Source organism: Entelurus aequoreus, linkage group LG19 (assembly GCF_033978785.1).
Source record: "Entelurus aequoreus isolate RoL-2023_Sb linkage group LG19, RoL_Eaeq_v1.1, whole genome shotgun sequence".
NCBI lineage: Eukaryota > Metazoa > Chordata > Actinopteri > Syngnathiformes > Syngnathidae > Entelurus > Entelurus aequoreus.
The window spans coordinates 12,340,976-12,364,883 of record NC_084749.1 but is presented as its reverse complement, the minus strand read 5'-3'; the positions used below and the strand labels follow the sequence as shown (position 1 = coordinate 12,364,883).

Sequence of the window (23,908 nt, the reverse complement as noted above, 5' to 3'; positions counted from 1 at the left end):
AATTTTTTAAATCGGTCGAGAAATGTTGAAGTAGTAACATTTTTAATTGAGAAATGGTATTACGGAATTCATGGAATTTCGGTAAAACCTGGAATTTTTCCATTTCAAAAATTAATTTAGTTTTTTGTCCTGATTAAGAGGAATGATTTGACGGTGAAACGGTTGAAGTGGGTTGAAAAATGTGGAAAGAGTAGTCGCCAGAACAAAGGGTGAAAATAGGGCTTTGGAAAACCAGGGATTCTGGAAAGTCTTGGAATTTTTTTTAACTTGGAAAAAGGGAAGTTTAAATTTTCTGTAAGGGGTAATGTGTTGAAGGTGGAATGGTTTGAATTGGTTACAAACTGTGGAAATGGTGGAAGTTTGAAAAATGGCCATTTTATTTTGAATGGGAAAAATGTCCCGGAAACACTGGAATTCTGGGAAATCTGGGAATTTTGTCAAGGGAAAGCCCGGGATTCCCGAATAGGCTGAACAGTTTGAAGTTGGAACGGTTTGAATCGGGTGAAAAATGTGGAAGGTAGAGCACGCCAAAATCTGGAGAAGAAGAATAGTAATAAGTTGAATAATAAATAGATGAATTTTGGTGTAGAAAACCATAATTACAACTTTTATGATGTGGTAATTATGCAAATATTCATCTGAAATTAGATGACAAACTACAAATCGCAAAACAACGTCAAGCTAGTAGGAGTAGGAGGAGCAAGCCATCGTCGTTTCTGCGTTTTGATGCAACTGTACAATCCAGTCTTAGAGTGTCAAAAATATATATTTTTTATGGTTGTCTCAATTGCTCGTGTTTATTTGCAATTAATGGGTGTCTCAGAATAAAAGGCGAAGACTAGCGGGGATTTACTGCATCGTGAAACTGTTGGTTTAAAATGCTACGATGCATGTTGAACCTTTCTACCTAATTATGGATCCACTGCGGGCGTTGTTTAGTGGTAATAACCTCTAAACACACACTGATGTTTGGACTGGTCAGCTTTCAAGCGGGGGAGGAAAAAGAGAGAGAGAGAGAAAGAGTGAATCGTGACAAGTCTGTAGCATCTTAATGAGCTTCTCTGACCTTGACAGAGCAAGCAAAGGAATGGAAAAGACAGAGAGGGATGTGAGACGGGAGGCAGTTTAAAAAGGATGGATAGAGCAGAGCAATGAGATGGGAGATGGATGAGGATGATAGATGAGTGAGACTGAAGTTAAGGGGATGACGTTGAATGAAAAGAGGACATGATGGATAGTTGTACATAAGCGACAGAGATGACATTGAATACTGCATGCACTGTCATTGTTTATCTGTGTGTACCTATTGGTCCAGTGTGTTTGAAGAGCCTGATCCTTGTTGGGCGCTGGTAGGGCAGGGTTGTGTTGGTGCGCATGAGTGTGTGCATGCGAGTGTGCGTGCGAGTGTGCGTGCGAGTGTGCGTTAGCGGGCGGGTTGGAGGAGCCAGAGGAGCCTTGCGAGGGAGAGTAGTCCGAGTAGGTGGCTGAGGAGCCACTGTGGTTCAGACAGTGGAGCTTATCCACCTCCTCATCCGTAGACTCTGAAGAGGACAGACACACAGTTCTGTAAACATGACAAACTCTGCTTTACTTATAATAAGTGTAAAGGTCAAGATAATGTCTAAACATAAACTGGGGCGATTACGTATTCTATTCCCATGGCTGATTTTGTTATGTTTACCTCTAAAAAAAGAAGTGAACAAAACCCGCCATACAATTTGTATGGCGGGTTTATTTTAGGAGAGAGGCCAAATAATTACAAAACAATTAGCTCAGCTAGCTGGTTTGTGTTACCTCTGGTTAACAAAGAGATTGATTGTGCCTCGATGGCTGTCATATCTTCTTATCCACAAGTAGTGTTGAATGGGTATTGTCGGATGGTAAGCTTGTCACTTCAATCATTGATTTGTTGTTCATTATTCCCTCGTAGTAGTAGTGTAAGCGTGCGTGTGTTACATGTTGTTTGCTGTGTGATGTTGCCTCCTTCTACTTGATATCAAGTTCATTTTAGTGTGGTGCTGGTTGTTGCTTTCGCTAGTAAAAAATATATTTTTCTGCATTGAACTTGCTGTGCTTCTGACGCTGTCACGTTGACATACAACCACATCAAAAGTACCGTGCCACGTTACATCGTGAAACCTATCAGTAACGGCATTGTAACATAACGTTCACAGACGTAATTAATTTGATTTCTCGTTACTAGTACAAGTAACGCCGTTATTAAGAACACTGCATGTTGATACCCGATTATTAAAGAACCTTCTTGTATTTTTTTTATACTAATTATACTACAAAAAAGCCAAAAAGCTTGGTTGACATCCATTCCATAAAGCTGGAATTGGGGTGGGGTTGGAGTTGCTCAATTTTCTTGTAGATTGATAAACATTATGTGTGATTTTTGCAAATAAAATAAATGGAGGGGGAAATTTAACATTTAATTTTTATTTTATTCTTGTTTGTATTTCTGTTGTTTTAAATTACATTTTATTTGCATTATAACGGTATTTTGGCTTGTGGTCATTGATAGAAATTTGACTATTTGAAACATTTCATTGTAAATCTGTCAGTTTTGTATTTGAATGCCCCTCCTTAAAGGGTAACTGCATTTTTTGGACTTTTGCCAATCATTCACAATTCTTATATAAGACAAGAGACATATGTTTTTCTATTTCTATGCATTCTAAATAGTAAAAAAATTTGATCAAAAGTCCGCTTAGAATGGAGCCTATGGGAGTCGTTCTATTCTGCCTATAAAAATGGTAAATGGTAAATGGGTTATACTTCTATAGCGCTTTTCTACCTTATATATAAAACCCTTAAAAACATCCAAAGACTTCCATTAAGGTGTTATATACATGATGTAAGTATAAATGTAATGTAGTAACAGACACATTTATAATAACATGTCATGTTTATGTATTTTGATAATTTTAGGCTTACGCGGCACATTAATTTTAAAAAACACATCACAACTTTAGCTTTTTTCTTCAACAACATCACTGATTATTACTTACTGCAGACTTCATGAGGGCTAACAAACATAATAAAACATCACTTACTGTACAATGTCAGCTGTCATTAAGATGCTGACTAATAGAATCATGTTATATTTCCGTTTAGATGAAGAATGACTCATTATCCTCGGGATAATGTGTCTTTCTCGCCATTTCCGGGTCTCAATTGGCTGCCAAAGCTTGTCGGATTACTTCCTCATCCTTCTACTATCAAGGTGAGAGCCAATATTTATGATATAAAATAAACTTTCACGAGCACCGAGGCGAGGGAGCAGCTCATGTCAATATAGGCACACAAGCTTGTTATCGTGGCGCTGCTATACATAGTTTGTCTGCGTTAGCGCTTATAATAACACAATCACTAAGACTTGGTCAATATTCAAGTTACGGCATGTAAATGGAGTATTGGCGGCGCTTTTTGGATGTTTTTTTTATTTGGTTTTATGGGCAGAATAGAGGACCTCCAATTGTCTCCATTGTAAGCTGACTTTTATTTTTGTTTATTTACTATTTAGAATGCATTAAAAAAATACAAACCCCGTTTCCATATGAGTTGGGAAATTGTGTTAGATGTAAATATAAACGGAATACAATGATTTGCATATCATTTTCAACCCATATTCAGTTGAATATGCTACAAAGACAACATATTTGATGTTCAAACTGATAAACATTTTTTTTTTGTGCAAATAATCATTAACTTTAGAATTTGATGCCAGCAACACGTGACAAAGAAGTTGGGAAAGGTGGCAATAAATACTGATAAAGTTGAGGAATGCTCATCAAACACTTATTTGGAACATCCCACAGGTGAACAGGCAAATTGGGAACAGGTGGGTGCCATGATTGGGTATAAAAGTAGATTCCATGAAATGCTCAGTCATTCACAAACAAGGATGGGGCGAGGGTCACCACTTTGTCAACAAATGGGTGAGCAAATTGTTGATCAGTTTAAGAAAAACCTTTCTCAACCAGCTATTGCAAGGAATTTAGGGATTTCACCATCTACGCTCCGTAATATCATCAAAGGGTTCAGAGAATCTGGAGAAATCACTGCACGTAAGCAGCTAAGCCCGTGACCTTCGATCCCTCAGACTGTACTGCATCAACAAGCGACATCAGTGTGTAAAGGATATCACCACATGGGCTCAGGAACACTTCAGAAACCCACTGTCAGTAACTACAGTTGGTCGCTACATCTGTAAGTGCAAGTTAAAACTCTCCTATGCAAGGCGAAAACCGTTTATCAACAACACCCAGAAACGCTGTCGGATTCGCTGGGCCTGAGCTCATCTAAGATGGACTGATACAAAGTGGAAAAGTGTTCTGTGGTCTGACGAGTCCACATTTCAAATTGTTTTTGGAAACTGTGGACGTCGTGTCCTCCGGACCAAAGAGAAAAAGAACCATCCGGATTGTTATAGGCGCAAAGTTGAAAAGCCAGCATCTGTGATGGTATGGGGTTGTATTAGTGCCCAAGACATGGGTAACTTACACATCTGTGAAGGCGCCATTAATGCTGAAAGGTACATACAGGTTTTGCAGCAACATATGTTGCCATCCAAGCAACGTTACCATGGACGCCCCTGCTTATTTCAGCAAGACAATGCCAAGCCCCGTGTTAAATCAACGTGGCTTCATAGTAAAAGAGTGCGGGTACTAGACTGGCCTGCCTGTAGTCCAGACCTGTCTCCCATTGAAAATGTGTGGCGCATTATGAACCCTAAAATACCACAACGGAGACCCCCGGACTGTTGAACAACTTAAGCTGTACATCAAGCAAGAATGGGAAAGAATTCCACCTGAGAAGCTTAAAAAATGTGTCTCCTCAGTTCCCAAACGTTTACTGAGTGTTGTTAAAAGGAAAGGCTATGTAACACAGTGGTGAACATGCCCTTTCCCAACTACTTTGGCACGTGTTACAGCCATGGAATTCTAAGTTAATTATTATTTGCAAAAAAAACAAAAAACTTTATGAGTTTGAACATCAAATATCTTGTCTTTGTAGTGCATTCAATTGAAAATGGGTTGAAAGGGATTTGCAAATCATTGTATTCCGTTTATATTAACATCTAACACAATTTCCCAACTCATATGGAAACGGGGTTTGTACATCCATCGTCATGTCTTTCATAATAATTGTGAATGATAGAGACAATTCCAAAAAAAGTGCAGTTCTCCTTTAAGAGTATCTGTGCAGGCAGCTAAAACAATAAGTTGTCAGGAGACAGCATCAAAACCTTTCCAGGTTTTGAAGATCTCTCAAGAGAACTGGAACAAAACCCTTCTTGATTTGATTACAGAGTACAACAAATGTTGGTTGTTGATTGAGGATTAAAAACGTTTCTCATGTAATCATATAAAAATAAATGCATACCCTCTATATACATTATTTTGTTATTTGACTTTGACATTTATTTTTTCTGGATTTTTTTGGTTGATATTTTGTCCCTCTAAAAAACAATTATGGACAATTCATATCCTTGTTAGGGGGTAAACATACATAATCAGCAGGGATCAAACAGGTATATTGAATTCAGACATTCTGAGCAGCATTATAGTATTCCCTTACTCACAGTGCTCGGTGCTAAAACTAATCTGCGTAGCACCATGACTAATTAATGGACACTGTTACAACATGCCTGAAGCACTTTATAACAGACCAGATTAAATGTGTTCATGACTGATGTGTTTCAGTGGGATACGCCACCTTTCTTGTCCTTGCCAAGCAGCACCACCTTTGGTTTGTAAATCGGTGGCTCTACCAGGGTGGGCCTCATGTCAGATATGCGGATGTCATTGGGTGAGCCGCCCATTGAGTCCTGTAAGAAGTCAATCATAAGGTTAATCAGGGACAAGCATCACTGGACAGCCACTGTGGCTTTGAATAGAAAACCGTTGTGTGAATGATTTAGATGTATAGGTTTGCTAAATTATGTCTCTTTTAAATGAATACATTTGGAAGAAATGTGAATTTGTGGAATGACCAAAATAACATTTATGTCAGATAAATAGTGACTGCCTGCATTAAATAGCCAATTCTGCTGTTACTACTAGGGATGATGTTTGATAAGGAATTATCGAGTTCGAGCCTATTATCGAATCCTCTTATCGAACCGATTCCTTATCGATTCTCTTATCGAGTCCAGATAGGTTGTTGTATATGGGAAAAAAACACACAATATTTGGTTTAACAAAAGCTCACTTTTATTATACAAGAAAAAAATAAAATCTAATAAATAAATAAATATTGACTGTTACTCACCTAAAAAAATAAAATAAAATAAATAAATATTGACTGTTGTTACCCAAAGTATATTAAGTGGGATTTTTCAGAAAAACAAATATATACAGTAACACAAAAACAACCTGTCTCTGTGATCACTACATGTGTATAAATAATAATATAGTGTTAAATAAAATCAGTCCCTTGGGCACAAAACTGAAAATAATACAGCTCTCCAAAAAGTGCACTTCTGCTGCTATTTGACATAACTGTTTGTTATGATGCTTTGACATTTTTGCACTTTATTTCTTTATTGAAAGAAAATTCTATGAAGAGAAAAGTTGTTTGCAAATGTGGTTACAATGCTAATAAATGAAAAGTTAAAGCTAAAAAAAGAAATACACTTTATTGAGTTAACATTATTTCTTTATGGGGTAAAAATGTTATGAGCTAGAGAATATAACAACTACACTACCCAGCATGCAACGGGAGTTACAAGCATGCGCGGTAGCCCCGAAAAGTGTTGCATGTTGCCACGCTGTGAAAGTAAACGTCAAGAACTCAGCCAACACGCCTCGTCTGCATTATTTATAATTAGACAGACAACACATATACAGTGTGATTTTGTTTTGTTTACAAGGAAAGAAAAACAAAAGTTAAAAAAGGGAGATATGTTGTATATATATATGTATGTGCTGCGGTTGTTTTAAGAACGTTGCGACAGCTGCCGTAAAGGAGGTGCGTTGCTATGTTTCCGGTTGGTGGTAAAAGTGTTCGTCATGTGTTTTACCCTGCTAAAATCTCTCAGTAAAGTTATTCGATGGATTATAGCTTTTGTTTTGAACTTTATTACACCTTGGAGCGCTTTTTCCCGTCCATTGTTTTCCTGCTTTCGCTATCTGCGCCTAATGACTGAGCTACGTGACGTCATTTATTGTGATGTCCCACGGAGCATTTCTGGTCGGGACGGGATTCGAATAAAGAATCAACTCTTTTCCTTTACTATAGTGGTCTTGATAACGGGTACCGGTTCTCAAAAAGGGATTCGAGTCCGAGGACTCGGTTCTTTTCTTATCAAACAACCGGGAAAACCGGTTTCGAGTATCATCCCTAGTTACTACTGACTCTTGTTTTGTTTGGTTCCAGCATCCCATCCCCTGTGCTACAAATCAGGTACATGTGCCAGCTAAAGTGAAATAAATTTAGTCAAATTGTTTGATCTTGAGAAGACTGGCGCCATAGGGCAACTTCAGGATAGTGTCAACTGGAATGAGCCAGAGTAGTGTCCTATTGCCAAACTGAAATGGGGGATGGTCACACTATGCATCATCTTTAGCAGATTTGCGGTCAGGTTTTGGAGGACAATATGGCACATGGCTCTTTGCCCAGACAATCTGGAACAGACCAATATCCTCGTTCATAGAGTTGACATGACGCCTTTCAATGAATGCCTTCAGGGCTGCTGTCAGAAACACGTGCACCAGAACCTAAACATGTTGCAAAACATTCTTGTAAACAATACCTTTAATATGATGTCACCATTCATCGCTAGCTGTAGCATTAGGTACAGACACCAGCACAACAAATTTAGAGTCAATCAAAAAATTATTAGTAACAATTCATGATCCTTTGCCAACTTCAATTCCGAAAACCTTTTGTTAATTTCCTCTAGATAGTCAAGTTTGATCGTCTTCTCGACGCTCTACCAGATCCCAAGCCGACCCCAGCAAAGGTGATCCATGGACTTAACCATTCAATCTGTGCAGTGTTTGTTTATTTAGTGTTGTAGACTTATTTTAGGGTGTGAAAAGTCGCTAATGAGATTTACAGTAAAAAGGGGATTATTTGCGGTTTACCTGACACATGAAACGGGATGTATTGGTGTGTGTGTGGGGGGGGACAACTACACCATGGACTGGCCCATAATAAGCAGATATTCACAACTGCACCATCAGTAACCCAATTTGAACATTTTTCGACTACGCTTAAGCCAAACGAAATAAACTAAAACAATTCTGCCAGTCAACATTCACCTGCAAACCATTTGGAATATTCGTGTGTGTGTGATAGAGGCACAAACCTCTGAGCTCTCTGTCAGGTCCTCTTTGTCCTTCCTTTTTGGAATGTCAATGCCAGAGTTATGCATCAGTCCCTGGTCCATCAACTGAGTCTGAGAGAAGTCCTGCATCTCTCTGTCTGTTACCTGATTAGCACACATTTTTATTTTCACATTATTAACGAAACACAAATATTAGAGTACAGTGAAACCTCCATTTACAAATTTTTGGATTTACGGACCACAGACCGAATAAAAATACACTTTAGTGTACAAACCTTGTCTCATTGTAAAAACGTTTCATCCATCTCTGAAACGGAAACTCTGATAATTGCTCCTGATAAAAAGATCCCCCTGATCAAGAACTACCTTGGTGCTCTGGGTGCATCTGTTAAAAGCAGCCTCAGAAACCTTGGGGTTGTGTTTGATCAGTCAATGTCTTTGGAGGGTCACTGTCGTCAACTGACCAAAAACTGTTTTTATCATCTGAGAAATATTTCTAAAGTGAGAAATTTGTTGTTAAATTTGGATCTGGAAATTATCATTCACGCGTTCATTTCGTCTCGTATTGACTATTGCAATTCTCTTTTCACTCTTTTCAACAAGTCAATGCTAAACAGACTTCAGACTGTACAAAATGCGGCTGCCAGACTTTTGACCGGTGCACCCAGAACAGTCCATATTACCCCCATTTTATCCAGTCTTCATTGGCTTCCAGTCAAATTCCACATTGAGTGTAAAATTGTAGTTCTGACAGTCCGTGCGTTGCATGGTGGGGCCCCTCAGTACATCACTGATATGCTATGGACTCTTCAGGGCGCAGCCTCCGGTCTTCAGAACAGGGTCTTCTAAAGATCCCAAAAACTTGTTTTAAAACCCGTGGAGACCTGGCATTCCAGGCTATAGCTCCCGGACTCTGGAACAATTTGCACCAGTCCCTCCGTGATCTTGACTGTGTTGACACTTTTAAGAAACATTTGAAAACTTCTCTTTTTAGTAAAGCTTCTAGTTAATGCATCTTTTAACTATCAATTTTAATCCACTTTGTATTCTTTTTATGATGTTGCCCCTGTTGTTTTAATTGAATTGTTTTATTTCACCTATGTTTTGTACAGCGCTTTGTGATTTTATCTGTGAAAAGCGCTTTATAAATAAAATGTACTTACTTACTTACTTACTTGTGGGTCTTGCAGCGCAATCATTCTGTGCCCGACAGCACAGATCGATCTCAAATACTCATTTAGTCAACATAGCAGTGCTGCTGTTAGCTGCTGTGCTACTTTCTGTACTTTTAAGTGTATTTAGGCCATTTTAAAATTGTTTTGTAGTTTTTCTAGATCAATATGATTTGAGAAAAAAAGCAATGGACTAGTGATTTGAAACATTTGGAAGTATCCACAGCGTTGTTCTGCTCCCCCTTTCGCTGTACACCATGCCAAGAAGATTGACCAACAAGGGAAAGTAAATTTTAATTGTTATACTTAATCATTGTTAAAGCTGTTAAAACTAAGGAGTTTATGGACTTCAACCTATGGGAGCACCACAGGGCTAGTGACAATGTGTGTGTGCGTGTCGGCAGTTTGCATTGTTTTTTGTGGAGAAATTTGCTTAATCATACAAACTTTTTTTTATTTACTAAGCCTTTTCAAGAACCATCGAAGTTCGTAAATTGAGGTATTTTTACTCTGTAATTTTGATGCTCATGCCTTTTGAGTGTGTGCGGGATTATTTGTGTATGTTTCCTACCTCTTTAGGAGGGAGGGGCCATGGTGGTTCATATTGTTCATTGCTGTGGTGTGTAAGTTCCATGTTCGTTCCTGCTGAGGTGGCAGTGCCGGTGCTAAGATGATGCTGGTGCCCATGTCCAGTGTGGATATTTTTACCCACAAGACTTTGCACTGACTTGACCATGTTTTTCAGATCTTCAGGATAGGGTGTTGGGTAGCGTTTGAGGTTTATCTCCACCTATTTAAAAAGAGGAATGGCCATCACACACACAGAGCGAGGAACATGTTTCATATTTACTGCTTCTTTTCTGATCTGAGATTACTAGTTAGGGAAATGTGTTACCAAAGCCAAGTGGAATAGTTTCTATCGTAATATTCAATTTAATTAATGATAGCCCTTTGAGATGCAGCATCTCGTTTTCAAGGGGGTCCCTACACAAATACAGAAATCATAAAACACAAAGTAGAATAAAATACAAAACCCAAAACCAGTGAAGTTGGCACGTTGTGTAAATCGTAAATAAAAACAGAATACAATGATTTGCAAATCCTTTTCAACCTATATTCAATTGAATAGACTGCAAAGACAAGATACTTAACATTCGAACTGGAAAACGTTATTTTTTGCAAATATTAGCTCATTTGGAATTTGATGCCTGCAACATGTTTCAAAAAAGCTGGCACACGTGGCAAAAAAGACTGAGAAAGTTGAGGAATGCTCATCAAACACTTATTTGGAACATCCCACAGGTAAACAGGCTAATTGGGAACAGGTGGGTGCCATGATTGGGTATAAAAGCAGCTTCCATGAAATGCTCAGTCATTCACAAACAAGAATGGGGCGAGGGTCACCACTTTGTGAGCAGATGCGTGAGCAAATTGTCAAACAGTTTAACAACATTTCTTAACAAGCTATAGCAAGGAATTTAGGGATTTCACCATCTACCGTCCGCAATATCATCAAAAGGTTCAGACAATCTGGAGAAATCCCTGCAAGGCCGAAAACCAACATTGAATGCCCGTGACCTTCGATCCCTCAGGCGGTACTGCATCAAAAACCAACATCAGTGTGTAAAGGATATCACCACATGGGCTCAGGAACACTTCAGAAAACCACTGTCAGTAACTACAGTTGGTCGCTACATCTGTAAGTGCAAGTTAAAACTCTACTATGCGAAAGCCATTTATCAACAACACCCAGAAAAGCCGCCGGCCTCGCTGGGCCCGAGCTCATCTAAGATGGACTGATGCAAAGTGGAAAAGTGTTCTGTGGTCTGACGAGTCCACATTTCAAATTGTTTTTGGAAACTGTGGACGTTGTGTCCTCCGGACCAAAGAGGAAAAGAGCCATCCGGATTGTTATAGGCGCAAAGTTCAAAAGCCAGCATCTGTGATGGTATTGGGTATTAGTGCCAAAAGCAAATAATTGTATTCGGTTTTTATTTACAAATTACACAATGCGCCAACTTCACTGGTTTTGGGGTTTGTACAACAGACACAAAAACACACTGCTCTACCACTTCCACAGACCCTACATCACACCCACTCTCACACATTTACATAAACCATTACAGTAGATTACAATACAATATAGTACAACATCATGGCGCAAAATAATACAACTTCAAAATTAGAAACAAGAAGAAACTTGTTTGCAAATGGAAAAAATAAATTTGATTTAAAGATAAAAGAAAGATTTTTAAAGGCAAGCTATATTTCCATATACCAAACAGCAGTTATGTTAATGTGCAACTTCCATCCAACCAATAAAGAAAGGATGTTAAATGCTAATAAATACAAATAGACAACATGTAGACAACTGTACATACACTCATCACTCATACATACAGTACATAAATATTATACATGTACACGGACAGACAGGACACAAAAGTAAGGGGCGGACCTTGACCTTCCCGGAGTTGTCTTCTTCTTCTTTCTTGTCCTCAAAGTCGAAGGCCACAGTCATTCTCTGTTGTCTCTGCTCCTCCCACAGAGTCGGATTAAAGCTGTCGCTGTCTGATTGATAATCTGTACACACACAAAAGAGCATCAACTGAAAAAAAAAGTAAAACTGACAACGTATTTTTAAGTCAATTTAGTAGGAATTCATAGGACATCAACGTGCTGATGTGTGCGGTTATAAATAGTGAGAGGATTTTTGTTTTGTTTTAGCACAATATATGCATCAAATTAAAGTTTGATTAAAAAAGTTAAAACAAAATTCACATTACATTGCATTATTTAACCATTTAATTAATTATTGATTTAATTATTTCATGATTTCATTAATTAATTTATGATTTCATTATTTTTTTCACGATTTAATCAAATCTTGAAATAAATAATTACATTAAATCAATAATTGAATGATCAGATAATTTATTTTTAATTTAATTTAAAGTAAATACATTTACACATTTATTTATTTAATTACGTGCAATTAATTAAGGACACATTTAATTATTTAAAGATGTATTTATTTAAAGATGTATTTCTGTTTGTGAAAAAAATATAATGTCGAATTTCCGTGGAAAAAAATTCCCATCATCCCTGGTACAGAGTCCCGACCATAATGTTTCAAGAAGATATGTTAATTATTTTTTCAATTATGTTCAATTTGTTATTTTGCACCAACAAAAAACAAAAACAACATATTGGACAACTTACTTGTTATTGTGCAAAAAATACATACACTTAAATTTAAGTGTGGTTTCTAAAAAAAAAGTGTCATCACGTGAATAATAAAAAAAAGGTTGTAATGGGGGGCCTCAAAATGTAATTATGCTTAAGGCCCCAATTTAGTCCCTGATCATATTACAAATGCCCCCCAACTCACAGACAAACACACACGCACACGCACGCGCACACTCTCTCTTTTATTTGTTACCTTCTTGAGACCTCTGAAAAATGCCTCCCTCTTTAGGAGCCCCCTTTTTAGATATGTAAAGATTTGTATTCACAAAATGAGTTGGAATTTCACAAGAAAAAGGTCACAATTTCACAAGAAAAACTTAGAATTTTGGCAGTATTATTGTAAAAGTCGTAATTTTACTCAAAGCAAGTCAACATTTTACAAGAAAAACTGAACATTTGTGCAATATTATGATAAAAGTTGAAAGTTTACACAATAACAGTCGCAATTTTACAAGAAAAGCTTCACATTTTGGCAATTTTATGAAAAGAGTCATAATTTTACTCGACAAAAGTTACAATTTAGAAAGAAAACTTAAAAATGTTGGCAATATTATAATAATAATCGTAATTTTCCTTGGCAAAATTATGACAAAAGTCATCATTTCACTCAAAAAATGTCACTGTTTTACAAGAACAACATTACATTACATTACAACACAATATTGTGATAAAAGTCAGAATTTGATATGACAAATGTCACCATTTTGCATTAAAAAGTAATAATTTTACTTAAAAAAGTAATAATTTTACATAAAAAGTAATAATTTTATAAGAACATATTGCAATATTACAGAAACAGAAAGAATATGAGAAATTGTTCCCAATTTTATAAGAAAAAAGTCGACACATTGTGAAAAAAAGACTGCTTTTGGTTAATTTTTGGTTGGTAATTGGTTTTTAACCTTCATTATTTACTTCAAGTTATTACAGTATGTCTCTATATACAGTATATATTTATTTATTTTTTAAACTAATTTTGACCAATTGAATTTCTTACACACACTTGTTATTACATATGTTGACCAGAGGGGGAGCACTTTTAAAACCGACACACAGCCAATTTTAAAAATCCCTCCTTTTTGGGACCACCCTAATTTTGATCGATTTCACCACCAGGGGTGCAAATGAGACATTCTCTATTAGATGCAGTGGTTTTCCGCATTGGGACCATGATTTCGGTCCTAACTTGTTCACCGGTCCTCATATGGGAGGTACTTTTCCTTGTTGATGTCTCAAGAAGGGTAGACACAGACACAGACACACACGCACAAATGGCTTGTACCCTCATCATGTCGAGGTTGTTGAGGAAACATGTAGTTGGTCAAAACCTTCTGTTTGGTTTCAGGGTGGGCTTCTGTCTGCAGGGGAATCAGAGCCTTGGACTGCAAAGACACACATATGACAATAATATTAAAATCCCAGTAAGAACTGTCACTCATTTTGGTCCTGCTTTTGGAGCAATGCACCCACTCACTGCTGTTGACTCTCCTTTAAAGATATGATCAGGACTAAAGTCTTGATGGTAGTGCTGTAAAACTATCGTGCTTCATTTTACTAGACTCAAGAAAGAGGGTAATGTACCACTTAACGTGTGTATTAAAGGGGAACTGCACTTTTTTTGGAATTTTGCGTAGGGTTCACAATCATTATGAGAGACAAAATTACAGATGTATCATTTATTTTTATTTTTTTTGCATTTTAAAGATAAAAAAACATCTGTAAGATGTGGCTAATGTAAGTTCTTTGTGTTACCTTCAAAGTCCTCTAAAACAACTTCAAAAACCTCCATCAACGTTGTATATACATGTTATAAGTATGTATGTATTGTAGTAACAGACATGTTCATAACAATATACAGTACAGGCCAAAAGTTAGCACACACCTTCTCCTCATTCCATGAGTTGTCTTTATTTTCATGACTATTTACATTGTAGATTGTCACTGAAGGCATCAAAACTATTAATGAACACATGTGGAGTTATGTACTTAACAAAAAAAGATGAAATAACTGAAAACATGTTTTATATTCTAGTTTCTTCAAAATTGCTCTGATTACTGCTTTGCACACTCTTGGCATTCTCTCGATGAGCTTCAAGAGGTAGTCACCTGAAATGGTTTTCACTTCACAGGTGTGCTTGAAGCTCATTGAGAGAATGCCAAGAGTGTGCAAAGCAGTAATCAGAGCAAAGGGTGGCTATTTTGAAGAAACTAGAATATAAAACATGTTTTCAGTTATTTCACCTTTTTTTGTTAAGTACATAACTCCACATGTGTTCATTAATAGTTTTGATGTCTTCAGTGACAATCTACAATGTAAATAGTCATGAAAATAAAGAAACCGCATTGAATGAGAAGGTGTGTCCAAACTTTTGGCCTGTACTGTATATGTACAATATTTACCGTATTTTGGTAATTTTTTCCTAGGCGGATTTATTTCAGTGCTCATAGCAACGCACTTCCTACTTTCTTTAACAAAATTGCGTTCGTACTTCCAGCAACAAACTTGTGTTTGGTAATCTTTGGACAAGTTAGGATTCACAACCATATCTTTTTTAATTTAAATATACGGAAGACACTCTACAGGTTACAGAAGCTGAAGAAGTGGGGCTGTGTGAAGCTTGCTAAGATACAGTATTCCGACAGAAATTTGCTTCTGCTGCACTGAAAGGCACACAATGTTTTTTATCGATGAAAAGGCTTCTTGTATCTGGAGAGGAAGACACTGTTCAAAGAAAATGCATCACAACTAAAGACAAACTGCTGGCGCTCAAACCCCCTGCAGTGATAAATCTTGTACCAAAAATCAACTGGAAAAAACATCCCTGGCCAGCTTGACCAACCGGACAACTGTTTATCGAGACGACTAAGTCACTATAATATTGATCAAGATGCATGTAGCGCGTCATGCTCGTTAGTCCAACTACTGCACATAAACTGTTGAGCGAGCTCTGTAAACAAAACATGAAATGTGGGTTAATACTTTACAGACACTATAATATGAATGATTGTTTTTCAGTACAGATTGGTGTTCTATTGCATGGTGTTGTGCAATACAAACTCAAAAGCCAATCAGCCGCTGGTGCAGAAACTAGCTTACTTCTTGCTAATGCCGTAGCATCCCGTCGCAAGGCGATGTGTTGCTAAGCTAGAAAAACAGTTCCTCTGTGTTCGCTCTTACAATATCAATGTCGCTACAGCTTGATTATTATACAAGTTACGTAACGTAAATGAAGTATTGTTGATGGTTTCTGGATGCATTTTTAAAATGATTGAGAGGCAGAATAAATTGCTCCCATTAGCTGCAATGTTACCTGCCTTTTACAAGCGTTTTTAATCTTTAGACTGCAAAAAAAAAAATCTCTCACAACGACTGAACGAACAATATTCCAAAAAAAGTAAAGTTCTCTTTCCACACCTTTAACATCATGTCCATTACAAACAAACTTTTATCCACATTAATGTGCACCTGCTTTTGTGGTATTAAATTGGTCGACTGTTCCGTCATGTTTTTTTTGTACTCAAATATTCAATAGAGCACCAATGCCTTCCATACTGACTTATTTGGTTAACTAGCCTGTAATTGCTGGTTCAACTTCACATTTGTGCTAGCACAACAGTAGCACTACTTAGACAAATATATGTGGGATTTTAAATCTTTCTGTGGTGCACATGGGTTAAGTGCGTTAAAATTGTTAATCAGATTGAGAAGGATTATGCATTAGCCCTAATTGATACACTTCAATTATCAAATCAACTAGGGGTTGGTGCCCCCGACTATTGATTCTTCAATTTCTCGGAGGTCCTCTGGCACCGACAATGGTGAAGAGGTGTTTAGCCACGTTGAAACAGCCTGCCGGACAGCCTTAGGTCTGCAGAGAACGTTGCTATTGAAAAAAAACTTAACACTATAATTTGTTTACAAGGCAGAAATAACCAGCTACCTGTTAACATCCAAAAGCTATTTACAAAAAGGGATGGAGAATATAACTTGCCTGGAATATCAAACTTTAAGATCATAAGAGTGAAGAACAACCGGAAACATTTTTGTGTCTCTATGCAGGGTGTAAAACTCTGGAATAAATGAGGAATGCAGTTGAAAGAATGTACAAATTTCAACAAATTCAAAAAAACATTAAAGGAAAATTCTTCTGAAATGTATAAACAAGAATCTACGACTATAGGACATTTATAAACCATTACTGTCTTTGTATTTGTTTTGAAATCTGATTGATCGTCATTGTATTTGTGAAGCATTGTAACCATTTAAGTGAGGGGTGTCAAACTCCTTTTAGATCAGGGGCCACATGGAGAAAAATCTACTCCTAAGTGGGCAGGACTGGTAAAACCACGGCACAATAACCTAAAAATAAAGACAACTTCAGATTGTTTTCTTTGTTTAAAAATAGAACAAGCACATTCTGAAATTGTACAAATCATAATGTTGTTTTTTTTACACTTACATGTTGCGGTTTTAGTATTCAACATTGTATTGTCGTTATTTATATATTCTGAATAAATGATGTGATGTTGTTCATCAAACTCATTGGTGTTAATTTTCAATCTATCAAGATAAAAAAAATTATATCAAAATCAAATTACAGTATGTTATTTATGTAGTTTGATCATTTTCCTCGACTGATGTACTAACACCATGTGGTTTATTTTGTACATATGTAGCATCATCTACATAGATACAAAAATTGCTATTGCAATATCCAGTGGACACATTTAAAACAGCTGTTTTGTTCATTCAAAAATTTCAGGTTCATTTTTATACTTCGCAAAGTCATCCCGCGCGCCGGATAAAACCTGTTCGCGGGCCTGATCCAGCCCTCGGGCCGTACGTTTGACACAACTGATTTAAGGTGATATGACCATGGGGCGGGAATTTACAAATTGTTCTTCTTCACACTCCTTTTTGGGCTGAACAGTAGCAAAGAAAATAAATTTTTTAAGAACAAGGTGTAAATGTGGATGTTACATTTGGGTTGTAAATATTGTATACGTATCGGCTCGAAAGAAACAAACAAAAGGTGAAAGGCTCACCAATTTCAATCAGGCTTCTTATTAAACACTTCACACTTCTTTTATGTTCTATTTTTTTGTTGTTATTTTTATTACTACAGTTAATCTTACTATTTTATATTGATTGATTTATTAAATAATATTTATATTTACTTCATATGAAGGGCCTACAGTTTTAGGAATTGTCCACTGTCGATGAACAGCTTGCATACTTCCAAGATGGCGACAAATAAGGAAATTCATGATTATTAGGTTATAAATGTACACACTTTGCTAATATGCCAGCATACAACGCTAGCATGCTAACATGGGAGCAGTTAGCATACTTCCAAGATGGTGCCAAGTAACAAAATCCATTATTATTAGGATAAAACGTACACGTAGCTAGCATGCTAACGTCCTCAGCACCATGAAACATTTTGTTATTGTCAATGTTGGTGTGTGCAAGTGTTTTCTTTTCGTATTCTTCCTTTTTAGCTAGCGTAAAGCATTTTGTGTTACAACTAGGCTGTGTAAGTGCTATCAAAGTTTTGATTGATTGAGTTTACCAAGGCCAATGGTCTGGAACAGGGGTCGGCAACCCAACATGTTGAAAGAGCCATATTGCACCAAAAATAAAAAAAACCTAATCTGTCTGGAGCCGCAAAAAGTTAAAAGCCCGATGTAAGTTTTATAATGAAGGCAACACATTAAGTTAGTGTCTCAGAGAGTGAGATAACTCCTGGAAATGACTGGCTTAAAACTGCCTAAGGTATGATGTGTGTGTCCAAGTTAAAGGACAGGACAGGCTGTCTTCTTCTAATGGATTTATTACAATCTTTGCAAGCTAGGTAAAGTTTGCTGTGGTCTGGAACAACATGGTAACATTTGCTGTGGTCTGGAACAACATGGCACACAATCAGAAATGCAGCCAATATTACATACAGATAATGTGTCATGAGACATGCAAATATAAATTAAATACACAGAGGACAAAGGTAAAGGAAATTCAATGAACTCAAATATACCTACAAACGAGGCATAATGATGCAATATGTACACACAGCTAACCTAAATAGCATGGTAGCATGGATTATTAGCACTCCACGCAAGTCAACATCAACAAAGCTCACCTTTGTGCATTCACGCACAGCATAAAACGTTTGGTGGACAAAATGAGACAAAGAAGGAGTGGCATAAAACACGTCTTTCTGTGGCAGCGACGGAGAAAGTTGTACATGTAAACAAACTACGGTGAGTTCAAAGACCGCCAAAATTAGTAGGACAAAACGGCGCTTGACAAATACTCTCATCAGTGAAGCATGTTTGTGGGCTTTCTAACAATTAGGAAGGTTTGTGTCATGTTTGTCCTCTTACAGAAACATTATTAAAACAACAAATATATTTTCCCCCCATCTTTTTCCATTTTTGAAAAAGCTCCAGGGAGCCACAAAGCCTAGGGCGGTGCTAAAGAGCTGCGGGTTGTTGACCCCCAATCTGGGAAAACCTGAGAGCCCGGACCTGCAAGTTTGTTTAGTTCAACAAAATGTGGCTTATTTGTGGCAGGTTTGTTGGCTGTAATGTTCTGTGTGGGAGAAAGGAGAGTTACCTGATTGTCAGAAAGCCAAAGAGCTGCCAGGTCCTTCAGCTTGGTAAAGGTGAACGGTAGATTCTTCAACCTGACAATGAGAGACGAGGGAGGGGAGCACAAATGGGAGATTAAGATGTTTCCTGTGCCCACGTACTGTACAGCCCGCAGAGCACGTAACCATAGCAACTCTTGTTGCCACAGCAACTGCAGCCAGTAAGAGCAACTGGAAAATCATTGATAAAAGTTTCCTGAAGGAGTGTGTGTATACCTGTTATCACTAAGGTTTAGGACCCGTAGTTTGGTCATCTGTCCGATCTCATCGGGAAGGAACTCCAGTTTGTTGGAGCGCAGCGACATCACCGTCACATTCTTACAGTTACCGATCTAAACACACGTAAGTTGCCCCATCAGTTCATGCAACATTACGGCACTAAGGAGGTTAATAAGGTCACCTCTCGGGGAAGTTCTACCAGAAAGTTTTCATCAGCTGCAAAGGTCCTCAGACTGTGCAAGTAGCCAATGGTTGGAGGCAGGGACTCCAGCTCGTTACAGCTACAGTCCAGTTCCTCCAGCAAGCTGAGACTGGGTGGAAAACATGGCGAGAAACAGGGAGACACAGAGAAAATGGCAAAGAAATAAAGCAAATCATTCTGCAGGAGTACACTCTGAGAGTTCCTACTGTGTTGTGTCGTTTAATCCTAACTGCTCTTCTGCTTTGTGAAACATGTCCAAAGACACATCCTGTGATCGTTGGAAAAAAGAAGGGTCAAATATTTGTCTTGACAACATGCGGCGACTGTCCATTATTAAAAAATAGAAGGACAATCGGGAGACTGGCGCACGTGATCCAAATCCACCGTCATCAATACAAAATCTTGTAGCTCTGATAGAAATAAATGTTATATTGCAAAAGCTTGTAGAAACGATGTCATGACATTGCTGTAATCAAAGCTGAAGGCGGTTCAACAGTATTTTTTGGACCATTGTAGTCTCTCGAAGGGAGGGCTGTCCAAATGTTTTCCAAGGATGCAGGGGCCACTTTGTACATTTACTGTAGATGCTAAAACCAATCCGATATCGGTTGTCACTTGCCAGTCACAGTCGGACATTAAACTTTTCTCCACATAACTGAAAAATTGGCTTAAGGAAAATCAGAAGTGTGAGCACTAGAACTGGGTGTAGTATGGGCCATTGGGGCCAATTGTTTTCAATGTGTTTTTATTTTTTTACTTGTCTTAATCCTTTTGTATGTGTTTTACACTTTTCTCAACTTTTTTTTAAAAGCCTAACCAGGAACAAGGGTTGCAAATTAGCCTGTGGCTAGGAGTCCTATGTACTTTGACATTGGTTACCTGTGGGTAGCAATGTTTAATTGTACAGTCCCTGTCAAATAAATACATAAATTAAAAAATTAAAAAATTGCTACATCATGCTTCAAATATCCCGGCTTCACTACATTGCAGATTTTTATTCTAAATATTTTGGGCCTGGATTATTCAATTTTTTCAAACAACTTTATTAATCCCTGAAGGGGCAATTCAATTTGAGCAGCAGGTTGTCGTGGTTCACAGAGCCAGAGCATAAGTAGTATAAGTACAGGAGGAAGGGGATTCATATGGCCCTATTTGTCGGAATTTACCTGACACATGAAACGTGACGAATTGAGGGGTTGCACTATCCACTTTACCCGCCATATGGCAAAAGTGTTGAATATCTTAAAATGTGTTTTGTGGCAATTCCCACTTTGACCACAGCGTCAGTTGCTATGTAGAGTGGCGCTTTCCATAATTTTTTGCAGGCGGCATTGCAAAATGATTAACCCCCCCCTTCCTCTCACGTGAGAGCCACCCAGGAAAAGGGTGTCTCATTTTCTATTGTATATGTTTTAGCAATCAATGAATATCTTCACCAAGTGGGACTTCTGTTTTCGGGTTGATAGTGTGGGTTTTATGGGTAGACAGACTACAATATACAGTGAAGTTGACTCATTGTGTAAATCGTAAATAAAAACAAAATACAATGATTTGGTAATCCTTTTCAACCTATATTCAATTGAATAGACTGCAAAGACAAGATACTTAACGTTCGAACTGGAAAACGTTGTTATTTTTTGCAAATATTAGCTCATTTGAAATTTGATGCCTGCAACATGTTTCAAAAAAGTCAGCAAAAAGATTGAGAAAGTTAAGGAATGCTCATCAAACACAGGTGAACAGGCTAATTGGGAACAGGTATTTGGTTCTGCATACACCACTTATGTACAGAAAAACGGAACAAGTGGTTGTCAATACTGACTACTGACTTGCTAAACGTGGCTGTTTAGGCACATGATATACTATATACTATGTACTGTATAGGATTTGGCCATATATGTCATGGTCAATGTTACATGTACGTATATGGACATTAACAAACTATTTCAATTATTTAGAACTTCATAATATCAGGGGTGAAAGGCGAACTGCACTTTTTTTTAAATTTTGCCTATCATTCACAATCATTATAAGAGACAACAAGACAATTTTTTTTTTTTTCCCGCTTTCTAACATATAAAAATCGGCTTGTTCTAGGTGGCTAACAATGCAGATAATGGGAGCAATCAATTTGACCTCTAAATCACTTTAAAATAGCATTCAAAAACCGTCAACAATGCTGCTTTTAATTTCCATAATCTGTATATTAACCAAACTGTAGCGACATTATTATTGTAAGAGCGAACACTGAATAACTCTTTTTCTAGCGTAGTAAAACATTGCCATGCTACGGTATTTGCCGTAAAAGCTACTACGGAAAGAGATAAGCTCGCTTCTTCGTCAGCACGAGACGCATTTGAGTTTGTAACGCAAAACACTGCGATATGACACCAATTTGTACTGACTGAAAAACATGAACAATCATTTACAGTATCTGTAAAGTATTAACCCACATTTCATGTTTTGCTTGTACACAGCTGAGCTAGCCAGACAGCGTATGTACTGTAGTTGTCCTAACACGCTTGGCATGCTGCGTGTATCATGATCGATCGTGACTCACTCGATGGACAGTTGTTCATCTGGTCCAGCTGGCCCGGGATGTTTCCTGTTGATTTTGGGTAAGCCCGCCATTTATGTCGAACTAACTTGGCTCCAAGTTTCATTTTTATAGCGTCAAATCGCGTTTCCCTCTCTCTACGGCAGGGGTGTCAAAGTCAAGGCCCACGGGTGAAATCTGGCCCGCAAATTAATTATCTTTGGCCCCCGGGATGATATTTGATTAGTATTAGAACCAGCCCGCAGGCCACAGCCGCCTGCTGCTGTTTTTGGAATACTCCATCAGCGTTGGCGCTAGGAATTTTCAAGTCATAAAATGGGGGTCCCACAATACATTTCTGGGGTCCCACTTTTTTGTAACCTTTTTGAAAACAAATGATAAATGTATGCATTATCCTGTTATATCTCGCATTCTATATTGGGTTTTGGAAAAAGGTTGTCATAAACGTTACCTAATTAATTAAAATAATAATACAAAAGAAAACACATTTTTATCCATATGTAAATGTATTCAGTTATAAACAATAATGAACTTTCTTCTTTCCTTCATGCATCTAAACATTACCGCTGCCTCTATTTTTTTCTATATTTTTATTGGAATATTTTCAGTATGTTTGTAAGACAAAAAAAACAATATGAAGTTGTCTTTATTTTTTAGTTTTAATGCCATGATTTTAATAGTCCAGCCCGCGGTTGCACAGATTTTCTTCCATGCGGCCCCTGAGTTAAAATGAGTTTGACACCCCTGCTCTCCGGGCTTCCGTCTGCTCAAACGTCTCACTCTTTCTTCGTGCTGGCTTCTATAAGCAGCAGGATATTTACCTTCAAATGTATTAGGTTGTAAATCCTAATTAGTCCAAAAATAGTTGTCTTCGTTGTCTGTTACCAAGTCTGCCATGATTACAACACACTTGTGTTTGATTCCAGAAGTAGGAACACACATGTTGCCAGAAGTCAGACGTGTGCTGCTATGGAAACAGAAATCAATCCGCTAAAGACATTAGTCCCGGAAATTATTAAAATGATCAAAATACGGTAAATATTGTACATACTATATATAGTTATAAAAATGTATGTTACTACATTATATATAAACTTGCAATGTGTACGCAAAACATTAACGAAGAGTTTTGAAGTTGTTTTACAGGGCTTTGAAGGCGACAACGGTGACTCCTATTAGCCACATCTTTCAAGCGTTTTTTAATCATCATTAAAATCGTTAAAAAAAAAAAAAGACGTGTGTTCTTGTCTCTCATAATGATTGTGAACGACAGGCAACATTCTAAAAAAAGTGCAGTTCCCCTTTTAGGGGGACAATGCTGACAACACAGCGGCTCATTTTGACACGACTGTTGTCATGTCTGTGTTCATGTTTTTGTTTGGCCATGTGCTGTTTTGTTTTTTGGACACTTCCTTAGTTCCTTGTTTCACTTCCTGGTTTTGTTTGTCACCATAGCAACCATTAGTTTCACCTGTTCCACGTTTGTACTCACACACACCTGTCTCACGTTTTCACATTGTCATGTCACGCACCTGTTCACAGTTAAGTCACGCACCTGTTGTC

At 37.6% G+C, this 23,908-nt stretch overlaps 1 protein-coding gene across 15 annotated transcripts in view; it reads right to left on the bottom strand.

Annotated features, from left to right (window-relative positions):
- LOC133635116 (leucine-rich repeat-containing protein 7-like) overlaps positions 1 to 23,908 on the bottom strand; it is a 396,315-nt gene that overhangs the window by 53,504 nt on the left and 318,903 nt on the right. For 13 of the 15 annotated variants that reach the window (XM_062027903.1, XM_062027904.1, XM_062027897.1 and 10 more), the window contains 9 exons: positions 19,768 to 19,897; positions 19,584 to 19,699; positions 19,334 to 19,403; positions 14,003 to 14,102; positions 11,930 to 12,054; positions 10,043 to 10,261; positions 8,321 to 8,443; positions 5,725 to 5,836; positions 1,304 to 1,541 (listed from right to left, as the gene is read on the bottom strand). In XM_062027903.1, the coding sequence (XP_061883887.1) occupies positions 1,304 to 1,541; positions 5,725 to 5,836; positions 8,321 to 8,443; positions 10,043 to 10,261; positions 11,930 to 12,054; positions 14,003 to 14,102; positions 19,334 to 19,403; positions 19,584 to 19,699; positions 19,768 to 19,897 (1,233 nt within the window). The remainder of the gene's footprint in view (positions 1 to 1,303; positions 1,542 to 5,724; positions 5,837 to 8,320; positions 8,444 to 10,042; positions 10,262 to 11,929; positions 12,055 to 14,002; positions 14,103 to 19,333; positions 19,404 to 19,583; positions 19,700 to 19,767; positions 19,898 to 23,908) is intronic. The other 2 variants (XM_062027898.1, XM_062027900.1) reach the window with 1 other exon arrangement.